At 43.6% G+C, this 12445-nt stretch overlaps 1 protein-coding gene across 3 annotated transcripts in view; it reads right to left on the bottom strand.

The window, feature by feature from the left end:
* GFRA1 (GDNF family receptor alpha 1) overlaps nt 1–12445 on the bottom strand; it is a 208199-nt gene that overhangs the window by 136671 nt on the left and 59083 nt on the right. For 2 of the 3 annotated variants that reach the window (XM_041745606.1, XM_041745605.1), the window contains exon 5: nt 9450–9464. The exons of the other annotated variant lie outside the window; for it this stretch is intronic. In XM_041745606.1, the coding sequence (XP_041601540.1) occupies nt 9450–9464 (15 nt within the window). The remainder of the gene's footprint in view (nt 1–9449; nt 9465–12445) is intronic. 3 annotated transcript variants of the gene reach the window in all.

The raw sequence follows: 12445 nt of genomic DNA, 5'->3' as shown, positions 1-12445 counted from the left end.
AGATTTACCCATCTATCTGTCCCTCTATCCATCCATCAATACATCTTTTTGGTTTTTTAGAAGCATTTCAGAATAAATGCTTAGACATTTAGAGACATAGTGCACTTGCCTCTGAATACTTCCTTGTGCACATCATTAACTGGTCTTTAATATTTGTTTTCAAGTTTCTCCTTTTAGGGTAAAATCGACAAACACATAATGCACAAGTCTTATGCGAACATTCTATGAGTTTTGGCAAATGCACACCTCTGCGAAGGCCCAACTCCCATCAAGAGAGAGTCTTTCCATAGCTCAGGGAGCCCCCTCCTGCCTCTTCACTCCCATTGCCCCAGAGGCAACCAATGTTCTGAATTTTGTCCATTACAGATTAGTTTTAAGAATTTCATGTAAATGGACTCATACATACAGCATTCTCTTTTGTGAAAGGCTTCTTTGACTCAGCCCAACATTTCTGAGATTCATCCACATTGTGTGCATCAACATTCTGCATTCCTATTTTTTCTATTTTTGAGTGGCATTCTATTCTGTGGGTACACTAACTGTCCTTTCTCTCATTCATAGGCACCTGGGCTCTCTGCACGATTTCCCTTCTTTTATTCATAGGCACCTGGGCTCTCTGCACTATTTGGCTAAATTAATAAAGCTGCTACGAAGACTGGAGTACATGAGTCTTCTAGTGGGACACACTCTTTCACTTCTCTGGGGTTTGGTTGCGACCTCTCATATGATAATGGCACCGTCTATCCTGATCTACTGGCAAGCCCAACGTAGTCTCCTGGTCCTTCCAGGATGTATGATGTGGTCATTGAGAATTCAGACTAACTGCCTGTGTCTAAACTCAGATTCAATCCTTCTCTAGCTGAGACCTTCTATAAGGTAAAATTACTGAAGCTTTCTGAATCTATTTTAGCATCTCAAAAATGGAGTTAAAATGGTCATAAAGGAGTGTGTGAACTTTTAGGGTTAATTCTGGGGAAGAAATGAGTTCATGTATGTGTCTGGCACAAGCTAAAGTAAGGAGAGGCCATCTTTATCCCCTGCTGGCCCACACACAGCATCAATAGTTATATCATGTGCCCAGTACATGGTAGAGAACTGCCCAAGAGCTACAATGGTTTCCTTCGGCTTCCTAAAACAAGTTTTGCCTTTGCTGCCTAGATTTTAAAATCATTGCTCAAGCTATCTAAAATATCATATTTCAGCATATTTCTATCAGCTCACAAACTGATTCCCAAAAGATTGCTTCAGCTGTGAACAAAATATATGAATAAGTCAACAATTGTTTGTATGCTCCATGGCTTTTGGCAAGCCATATTCCAAAAACAACTGGAATGAAGCTCCCTGACATCATGGGGTTCAAAAGACTCCACTCCCTGACCGCTGGGCTAGAGGGGACCAGATGCACCAGAGGTACAGAAGGCATTCGCAAATGGTCACCAGCTGTCTCCACAGGCGCCCCGCCCCTATCAGCGGCTGCTAAAGGTAGCTGTCATGGGCAAGCCTCTGAGTTAGAACATTTCCTCTGCCTGGATGGGGGGGGGGGGGGAGAGATAGTGCACTAGCCCAGGCATCTTGCAGGATTGGGGAGGCACCAGAGAGAGAGGGAGCTGGGGGAAACTGACAGATGGGTGCAGCCCAAACATATAAACAGGCTCAATCTCTCAAGCACCCTCCTGCCTAAGCAGAAAACACAGCCTCAAATCTATCCCCAAGATAAACTCAGCAATTTAAAGGACTCCAATAAGCAGCCATCAATCTAAGGAAGGTGCAGGAGAGTTTAAGTGCTCAACGGCTGGAATATTATAAACAGACAAGTTGTTTCATCCCTGGCCTGCCCAGACTATGGGAGAAAGTGCAAATGTCTTACCTCAGAAACAAGGCACTATTCAATCAGCCTCGCTCTAGAAAAGACGAACCCACTTAGAAGCTTGCAGAGCTAGAACTAGCTGAGAAGTCATGACAGCAAGCCTGGGTCTGGTGTGGAAGCAGAGAGGCACTGTGATGGACTGAATGCTTGCGTCGCCTTCCCAAATTCGTATGTTGAAATCCTAATCCCAGTGTGATGGTATTAGGAGGTGGGACCTTTGGGAGATGGTTAGATCATGACAATAGGGCTCTCATGAATGAGATTAGTACCCGTATTAAAGAGACCCCTGAGATCTCTTTCCCTGCTTCTGCCATGTGATGACACAACAAGATGAAGGCCATCTATGAACCAGTTAGTGAGTTCTCAGCAGACACAGAATCTGCCAGCATCTTGATCTAGGACTTGTTGCCTCCAGAACCATGAGAAATAATGTTTGTTGCTGAGCCCCCACAGTTTATAGTATTTTGTTATAGCAGCCCAGCCTAAGATATGTACTCAATAATCTCACCTCTCTGCAACTGGGACATGATGTTGGGCCTTGAGAAAGGTCAAGGATTTGTGATTGTGTCCCTCCAAGAGGCATTTAAAAGCCTGTGGACAGCATGTTACTGTGAAAAATCAGGACAGCATATTGCAGGACCAGAAGTCAAACTACCTGAGTTCAAAATCTTGGCTCAGGTGTCTCACCTTGGGAGCAGGAATGTACAGATAAAGGGAGGAAGCCAGGATGATTCATGTGGTAATAGGCTAGAGTTAGAAATCATAGCAAGAATTCAGGCTTAACACAGATATATCTGGTTACACATAGAAATAAATATACATATATATGTGGGTGAGTATGCACACTTCTATTTCTTTGCTCTGTCAGCTGAGAGGTCTTAAAAGAAATGACACCCCGGTAGCAATGAGCACACCTAGCTCCCAGATCTTGGTTTCTAATAGCATTCTCCATCTCCTTAAAGAAATGGCTGTATCTAGAACAAGAATGAGAAATATACAAGATGAGCCTGGTGCATCTTATAGTATCAGAAAATATGGTACAAATGCTCAACCAAAAACTGACAGGGATATGTCAAAGGGGCACAAGAAGCTAAAGGAAAAAGCTCCCAGTGGCCAAATCAAGAAATTAAATAAAGTTGTACTGCATTATAACCCCAGGTAGAAAATATATATGCATGACTCCATATCGATCTAAATAAATGATTGAATAAATTAATAAATAAGGGCTAAGAGCCAAATCTCCCATGCAAAAGAATAATTTATGTAGCTACTCTCCCCTCAATGATGTGGAGCCTAATTCCTCACTCCTTAATAGTGGGTTATGCATAGATTTCCTTCCAGAGTACACTATGGAAAGGAGGAGGGAAAGTAACCTCACAGTGGAGAAACTTGACAAACACTACTTCAGCCAAGTGATAAAGATTAACATCAATAGTCATAGATCATGTTGATAGTAGGGGCCTTTTATATGACGTGATGCAAAACAGCACTTTACCTCTGCAATCTTCCCAAAATCCATAACCTCACTATAATCATGAGAAAAACATCAGACACATTCCAAGACAGGGGCATCCTACAATATATTCCTCAAAATACCAGTACTCCTCAAAGCTGTCAAGGTCATCAGAAACAAGAGAAGTCTTAGAAACTGTCACAGCCAAGATGAGACTAAGGAGACATGACAACCAAATATAACGTGGTCTCCTGGATGGGATCCCAGAATAGAAAAAGGACATCAGGCAAAAACTAAGGGAATTTGTGGAGTTCAGTGAATAATAATGGATCAATATTGGGTCATTAATTGTAACAAATGTACCATACTAATGTAAGACATTAAAAATAGAAGAAACAGAGTATGAGGTATATGGCAGTTTTCTGTACCATACTCAACAGTGTTTCTGAAAACCTAAAACTGTTCTGCAGAATAAAACTTCTCAATAAAAAAAAAGGCTCTACCACTCACTAGTTATATAACTGCCACAAGGTCGATTCTCCTCTATGCCTCAGTTTTCCCCTCTGTAAAGTGGGATTTTTATACCTATTTTATAAAATTGGGAGGGAGATTCTATGAGAAAATGTATGCGAAGTACCTGTTCCAATGCCTGGAATACAGGAGGTACACAAACGTGGCATAATTATTACTACTATGACCCTCATCATTATTACTATTACCCTCATTATTACTATTACCCTCATCAGGGTATTTAAACTTATCAGTAACCATTTCAACAGAAGAACCTAAAAGTCTCCCTTTACTGATCTGGCAATTTTGAAACACAAGTTACTGGGAGGAGAGGCTTCGAAACCTCACCCGAAACTTATACCATGGGATTGAAATGGGCACAAGATGAATCAGCTACAAAGACAAACCTCTTTCAAGGTCACCTGGCAGTGAACAGGCCTCTCTACACAGCCCACACAGAATGTGATAAAGCATCTCAGAAAATGCAATTATTTAAATATGGTTATCCTTTTCCTCATACACCACACACACACACACAAAGTGAATCTATGTAAAATTAAATGGTAACTTTGCTCAGTTTGTGCTGGTAAGATGGATGCATTTCCTACATAGCTCAGAATATCCTACTGATTCTGGACAGGATGGGGAATAATATACATACGTAATCAATATTAGCATATGGGAAGTGTGATCAGGGAACCAATCACTTTCCATCATAAAAATGTTAACGCATTTTTCTCATTTACTCGTTAACAACTCACGACAACTTGGAATTTTTAGCTGGAAATGGTAACAATAGATTTAATTTATTCACCCAAATCCCATACTCATAAAGAAAACAATATTTCATATTGTATAACATTACCAAGGGAACCATAATTCATGGGTAAAGGGTCAGAGCTTTATAATAGATGGGATTTTCTGAAGTGGTTGGGAAAAACCTGAGATCCAGCCTCAGCAGTTTGACCAAGAGTTTGAAATATGCTAAAGAGCTCAAGTCAAACACATTATAAATGGCAGTGGTCCCTGTTTCCACAAGTCCACCCCAACGATTACTAGGCTTGGCCAGGCTGCCAGAAACCAAACTATGATTTATTGTTCTCTTCAAATTAGTAAAAGCAATGCCATCCATTGTGAATTCCAGAGTGGAGGCTTCAAAATGGGCTTATGAGTAGGTTAGACTTCCAAAACCATAATCTTTTAACCATAATTCCCAGCCACTAGGGAAGCCTCTGCTTTCACCCAAGTTCTTTAGAGAACAGTCATAACCTGTAGTATGGGATATTTCTGGACTCAAATACAATTACAACTTATCAAGATAAAGCATTAGCAGGAAGCCAAGTTGGGTCACAAATCTCCCCAATTCTCTCATTTTACAGATAGGAAAACTGAAGCTACAGGGCAAAGCAACTGGCCCATTAGCCCCCCAAAAGGCAACCTTGCTGGGAGCCAAACTGAGGTCTCCTGAGCATGTAATGTATATATTAATATATAATAATGTATGATACACATATATATGTATATTGGAGAAAAGTAGCTCTTTAAAATCTAAAGATAAGTATAGGGGTATTTTAATGATGCCCTTGATGTGCACAACTTGCCAGCCTTAAGGAGAGGAGGTGTAAGTTCTGGGCACAATCCTCCCCACAGGTAAAGTGAGCAGAAAGTGAGACACTTAGTGGAGGCAAGCTGGCCAGGAATGGGGCTGCAGAGACCCTCGGAGGGGAGTGCTTAGGGCCTGTGGGCAGGTCCCCATATCAGCTCGGCCTGAGCCCACTCAGCACTCAGCCCTGGTCCTGATTTTAACTTCTCACACACTTTTTATGCATTTTTGTACCAGCCAGTGTGGCAATATTTCATATAAATATTTCATATAAATCAACCACAACACTCTTTTGCTTAACACCCACTGCTGACTTCTTTCCTCCAATCTCCAGTGTACACTCCTACCCTCTTCTCATTTCCTCATTTCACACAATACTCTCCCTTCCTTGCAAGCTCCTGCCACACCAGCCTCCTTCTGATTCTGGAATATTGGGGTGTTCCTGCCTAGTGGGGTTCCTCTACATCCTCCAATAGCTGGTCCTTCTTGGCATTCTCTCACCATCCCATTAAAATGGCCCTCCTAGCCATGAACACATCATCCTGTGACATTATCTTCACTGCTTGTATCCCTCAGAATTCACCTTGTTTGTTTTGTGGCATGCTTGGCACCAGGGTCCCCCAAGCTAGACAGTAATTTCCATGAGCAGCACAGAGCCCTTGCTGTCCTGTCCATCCCTTCATCCTCAAGGTCTAGAAAGTGCCTGGCACATATTTACCGGTTGCAAAATAAACCAGTGCACTGTGTCTGAGAGGTATTACTTGAGCTGAAAGAAAAATCTCTTTAATAGCAAGACCCCAGCTCCAGGCGAGAGCTGTGCAGAAGGAAAGGCTATGCCTCTTCGGGCTCGGAGTCTATCAGGGACTTCAGTTCACAGCACGGAGCACAGAATTAACTCAATGGTGAAGTCTTTATACTGTGCCCACTTACACTTTCAAACACCCTGCTGAGTGGCATCGCTCTGATTTCCAAGCCACTCGCTCGGTTTCTGTTCGATTTCAGAATCAAGGTTGAGCCCATGGATGAGTATTCAAAAGGTGCTTCAGTAACTTCAAATGAGGCGTGTGTGTGTATGTGTGTGTGTGTGGTCCTGACTTCATTATTAAACGATTGATATAAAAGTGCTCTAAAACTCGAGATTCAAAACACGTGTGCAGATACAGCGTTTTCAACTGCATTTGATGTTGTGAAGAGCAGCTCTATGGCTCGTCGGCATTTCTGAGAGCCATCCAATGGTGCATGAGCTCTGTGGACAACAGAGAACGTGTGTCAATTAAGGCTCCTTGAAAACGTGGCCCCACGGCCCTGGAACTCATATACACAGAAGGCCCAGCTGCGGGCCCACTGGTCCTTGACGGTCCTCGTGTCCTGTGGTCTAACCGCCACAGCAAGTGGCCTTTACAGATGAAAGAAATGAAACAAGCTATAAAATGGCAGAGGAGCAGGGCAGAAACACGTCCCCACATGCACACACCACGGACACAGGGAAGAAAGGCTCCACAGTAGCTGCCGCGCTGTCACCTCCTCTAACAAGATTGATCTGTAGTGAAATAAAAGATAATGCAATCCAGGGGAAATAACTTCGGTTTCCTCTGAGAACGTCTGATGTTGTCAGCTTGCCAGGCTACCTCTCTCTTCTGCCTGCCAGGGTGCACAGCAGCCCAAACACGCAGGCACTCCTCGGGCACATGGGCCTCACTCTCCCGGCCAGAAGCACACACCCTCCAAGCAGCATCTCCCGCAACTGCTCTTGGCTCCTCCTAGGGCAAGCCAAAGGCGCCTGGGCCTGGATGCCCATGGCAGGGTCAGGAGGTCAAAGCCGCTCAGAGTTCCCACGGTGTGTGTGGATGGGCCTCAGTTTCCACCCAGTGGCTTCTGTTCATCTGAGGCCACGGCGTTTTCTGGTTGTTTCTTTCTAGCACCCTGTGGCTCCCGTGTTTTGAATTAATGGCACAATTCTGAAACAGAGTTTTTTCAACCACAGAAGACATTGTGAAGTCACGTTTTAGACTATCTGTAAGACACAGAACCATTTGTCTTGGTCTGATGTGACCATCACCAACACATTTAAACTGTCGCGTGTTACCGAGCATTAATTTCCTTGGCAGAATGACCAGAAGCAAAGGGAAGGAGGGGGCACGAGCTGACGGGTTCCCTGCTACTGTTTCAGAGAATGTGCCTCCATATGAAATGGTCCTAGAAGGCCAGAGCCACGTAAATAATTCACAAAAACAAGTTCAGTTCTCTTCATTTGAAATCCCACTAATATCTTACACGGGGCAACGGGCAGCTAGCAGCTTCCGTCTCTGGAAGATGCTATCAAGTCCTGATAGCCAGTGATTTGCAGATGATTATAACTTCTGCTCTGCATATCATTGCAACTGACAGGCAAACCCTATCAATCAAGTGGCATGACTGATAATAAAAGGAGGCAAACTTGACATAGGTAGCCTAATAAGCCATTTTTTTTATACCAACCATGACAACGGTGAATGCTCCCGGTTGTTGGGAGAAAAGCCAGTTCTCCTACAAGCCTTTTCTCTCCCCATTCTCCCAGTGCCTCAGCACTCATGCTCCAGGAAGACTTCCCAAACTCAAGCGTGTTTTGTGTCACAAAAAAAGAATGTAATTCAGAGCTGGGTGGTACTCATATTCTAGCTCATGCAAAAAAAAAAAAACCCTCTTTTCCTTCCAGAGCATCTCCATGAACCCCCAATTTGTCAAGGAAGAAAACACACTGCAGCAAGGGGCCCTGGCAGCAGGGCTTTCACTACATCAACAGTCACGGCACCTTTTCAATTTTGCTCATCTCTTAGTCTCTAGCCAAATGGAACTTATTACTTATAGCTTGTTGGGATTTATGAATTATTTATAAAAGTAGGTCTATGACTCCAGACTCTTAAAAGACAAACACAACAGTCCCCTCATTGTTACCCACAACTGTGCTTCTATCAGAGCAAGCAGACATTCTCCATAACACACACTGCATGTTTGGGCTGAAATAATCGTTGTGAAAATATCAAGCCTGTAAGATTATTCAGAAGCTATTTATGGGATGCCTAGATATATTTTTAAACCGGTGTCTTTTATTCTAAGCCAGCCTTGGATTCATGAAAGACACAGCAAACGTGTGCCACAAACGTATTTCCCAGCTCACGAATACAGTTATGCCCTGCCGATCGTACCCAGTGGTTCCAGACTGTGATTTAAGAGAGAGAGAGAGAGAGAGAGAGAGAGAGGCGGCATCCCTTTAATGTGTGTCTGGGAGGTTCGACAAGGCCAAGCCTAAGAGTCTCCCTCTGGATCCCAGAGCACGAGAGCTAGTTGTGCATCTTTGGTGAGGACTATAATGCATGCCAGGAGACGTAGTTAGACTTTCCATCTCCAATTCCCCAGAACGCATTACTTTGGCTGGCAAGACAGGTTAGACACTACACATGCTCGCCGTGCTCCATCTCTGTCACAGGCCCAGCTGGAGGGGTTGCCAGGGACACCTGGGTTGAAGGGGTCATGCCATGGTCGTGTCTACAACCCCTCTCAGGACAGTGATGCATTTGGCAAAGAAAAGAAATCCCCACATGGAGCCAGCATATGGAGCCCTGCCCAAGCAGCAGCTGGCCCTGATACAGAAGCCCAGAGGGACAGGGACCTTCTACCTGAACCCTCATCCCAGAGACACCTGCTCCCCACCAGTCCCACGAGTCCCAAAGATACCTTTTCCCTGATGGGGACTCAGCAATGACTCTCCCCAGTGTGCCTGCCCAAACTGCCCAGCCCCCACCCTAGCTCCAAGCACGGTCCACAGGCAGAGTCTGGGCACCAGAGGCCCAGAGAGGCCGAGAGAGCCCGATGGCACTTTAGGCCACCTTAGGCCACTGTCCCTGTGGTATCTCCTAAAGCCCCCATGATAAGATCACAGAGAATGCAAAGCTCCATAACCCTCTGCACACAGACCACACCCTTGTTTCCAAAAGAGCCCAGCCAATGAAGAAGCAGGCAGAAGACGGTGAACTTACCTTGCTGTAACACATCTGCCAGGCGGGTGGAGAAACAAGGGAGGAGAGAGGGAGAGAGAGGAGAAAAAAAATATTAATAATGATGTCACTGAAAATGACAATGATGATAATCACAGCTAACATATGCTGACTTTGCTGAGCGCTCTTTGTATAATATTTCCTTTAACTCGGAGGAAGTGGTTAAGAGCTCAGGCTCTGGAATGAAACTCCTGGATTTAAATCCTGGCTCAACACTTAGTAACACTGTGGCTTGCATTTCCTAAACCACAAATAGATAGGAGTATTGGAAAGATCAAACAAATTAGGTCCTATGTTTTAAGAGCTTAGATCAGTGTCCAGCACGTAGCAAACATAATTTGGTAGTTATTATTAATATTAATATTATTATTTTTCACAATGACCCTAGAGAGTAGATTGTATTCTCATCCTTACTAAACAAACTAAGGGAAGTGAGATTGGAGAAAGTTAGGTAACTCATCCAAGGCCTCAGAGAAGCAAGCAATGGGCTTGGCATTGAACACAAATGTCTGATTCTAAAACCTGTCTCCTCACCCACCATGAAGTGTCTGACTGGTTTATAAATAACACAGAAGCAACAATACCACACAAGAGAATAAGCAGAGGAGGGGGTCTATGAATACGCTAAGGTTTCATATTTAAATCACAGAAGAAAATCATTTGTATGAATTCTCCATATCATAACTCGCAACTAACACTGTGCCGTCACATCAATCCTAGGTCAAAGTTTGTCAAAAGGTAAAAAAAATATTGATTTTTATTTCAACAAATATTTGAAAGGCCAGATGCCAAGCACTCTGTCTGGCACTGGGAAACATGCCTCTAGCAAAAGGCATAAATGAACAAGGAGTCACTAATATCCCTCAAAGGGTAATCTCGACTTCTAACACCTTCCATTCACTTTTTCGTTTTAAAACTTTATATAAATGGACTCACTTGGTATATATCTTTTCTGTTTACCATTTTTTGCTCCATAGTGACTGTGGGAGTCACCCATGCTCCACGTAGCATGCAGCAGTAGATCATTCATTCTCTTTGCTATATAGTACTCCACTGTGTGATTATACCCTAATTTATTTTCCCCTTGTAATGTTGATGGACATTTGGACTGTTTTCAGTGTTTGACAATTAGGAATTGTGATGAGTATCTTTGTAACGTATCTTCTCGTAAACAGATGTGCATACACCAGGTCCTTTTTGACATCTCTCATGAGCATTCTGACTTGTTCTGCTTCTGCTGCCTCCCGACCACCCCAAAAGTACTCGTCTGCTCATATTTCTCACTCGGTAACTTAAAGATGCAAGACAGTGCTGGTAGGAACACAAACAGCACCACCCAGACGTGAGCTGGCTCCTGCCCTACTAATGGGGCTGTAGTTAGCTACAAAACTTCTGGAAGATAGCTTGACAATATGTAAGGAAATGTGAAATATACACTCCCTGATCTATGAGTACCACTTCCAGAAATTTAATCTAACGAAATAAACAAAAGTACAAAATAAGTCTACAAGAATGTTCATCACAGCATTGTGTATAACGACAAAACAATGGATATTGCCTATTGGGCTATAGGGAATCCACCACAAACAATGTATCCCACGCAATGGATTATGGTACAGCCATTTCAGATGTTGTTGAAAGACTTTGATTACTTCTGAATGAAAGAAAAAAATCAGACGGCAACATGGCACATGTACCCTGAACCCACTTACATGTGAGTATGCATGTGTATAGCTCTGCCCTGGAAATGTTTGTCTTCAGGTGATGGAATCTGGGGTCACTTTTTTTACATCTTTATGCAAGCATTTCTGTATTACTTGAATTTTTTAACAATGGTCATGCTTTTCATCTATAATCTGAATTTCAAGACTCTACTTTCATATTAAAAACTAAGGGCTACATCATCAACCTCAAATTTGCTGCCAGTTGTCAGCTACAATATCAGCTCCTAGAAGGTCACAGAGAGTGGACAGCCCCGGGAATGGTGCATATGCACCTTTCAGAGATGGAACATGCACCTGGTGGATTAAACAGACCACAAGGACAGAATCCCCATGGGAGCAGCTTCATGCCACTCACAGATGTGACCCTCACGAGGAGTGTCATTTATATACTATACACATGCTCCCAAGGGCACATCCAGGCTATGGCACAGGTATGACAGGTGGCAGGCTCACAATGCCCAGGGAGTAGGCTAAAACACCACCCTCTCCCTAACATTCACGAAAGCTAACTGGGATGTTAATGGACCCATTAAAGGACAACTCCAACTCTGCCCTAACCTAAACATGCTGTGGATTACTTTCTAGCCTCAGTCATTCATCATCAGTACAGATTCTGTGTGGATGGCACTCTCCCCCATGCCTCGACACTGTCCGGAGACTCTGAAAAGGACCACATGCAGCTTCCTAACTACACCTGTCACACGCACTTGCTGCCCCAAACATGCCTTGAGAACCACCCACCCTCTGACCAGCCTGCACACCTGGAGGAGCCCTCCTCCTCCTCAGCCTTCAAATGTCACAGGCACCGTTGAGTTTCTCAGAGCCTATCCCCACAGAGAAGGAAGTCACTGTTTCCACCTGTGTGCCCCTAGAATAATTTGTACACATTGCAATTATAGCTCATATTATAGCTAGTTATTTATATAGACCAGGAGCTCCTGAGGACAAGAGTTACGTGTTTTAATCATCTCTGTGCGTCCTAACTGCCTGGCAGGTACACTCCCACACGGGAAGGAAGGAAAAAGGACTGGTTTGTCTTAGCACTCATCTGGTCCAACCCCCTCATTTTACAGACGAGGAAACTGAGTCCCACAGAAGTAGGATATTTTTCCCAAGGTCACTGACACATGGCATTAAAGACTTAGTGAGGACCACATGAGATTCATTTAACCTTAATGAAGCACAAAAGCTCATCTCTATTATTAGCAAAGCACAAATTAGAGATTTATTATTCTCCTCTAATGAATACAGACA

This window comes from Vulpes lagopus, chromosome 2, assembly GCF_018345385.1.
Source record: "Vulpes lagopus strain Blue_001 chromosome 2, ASM1834538v1, whole genome shotgun sequence".
Taxonomy (NCBI): domain Eukaryota; kingdom Metazoa; phylum Chordata; class Mammalia; order Carnivora; family Canidae; genus Vulpes; species Vulpes lagopus.
The sequence above is the reverse complement of the archived record's forward strand: the minus strand, read 5'-3'. Positions and strand labels throughout refer to the sequence as shown.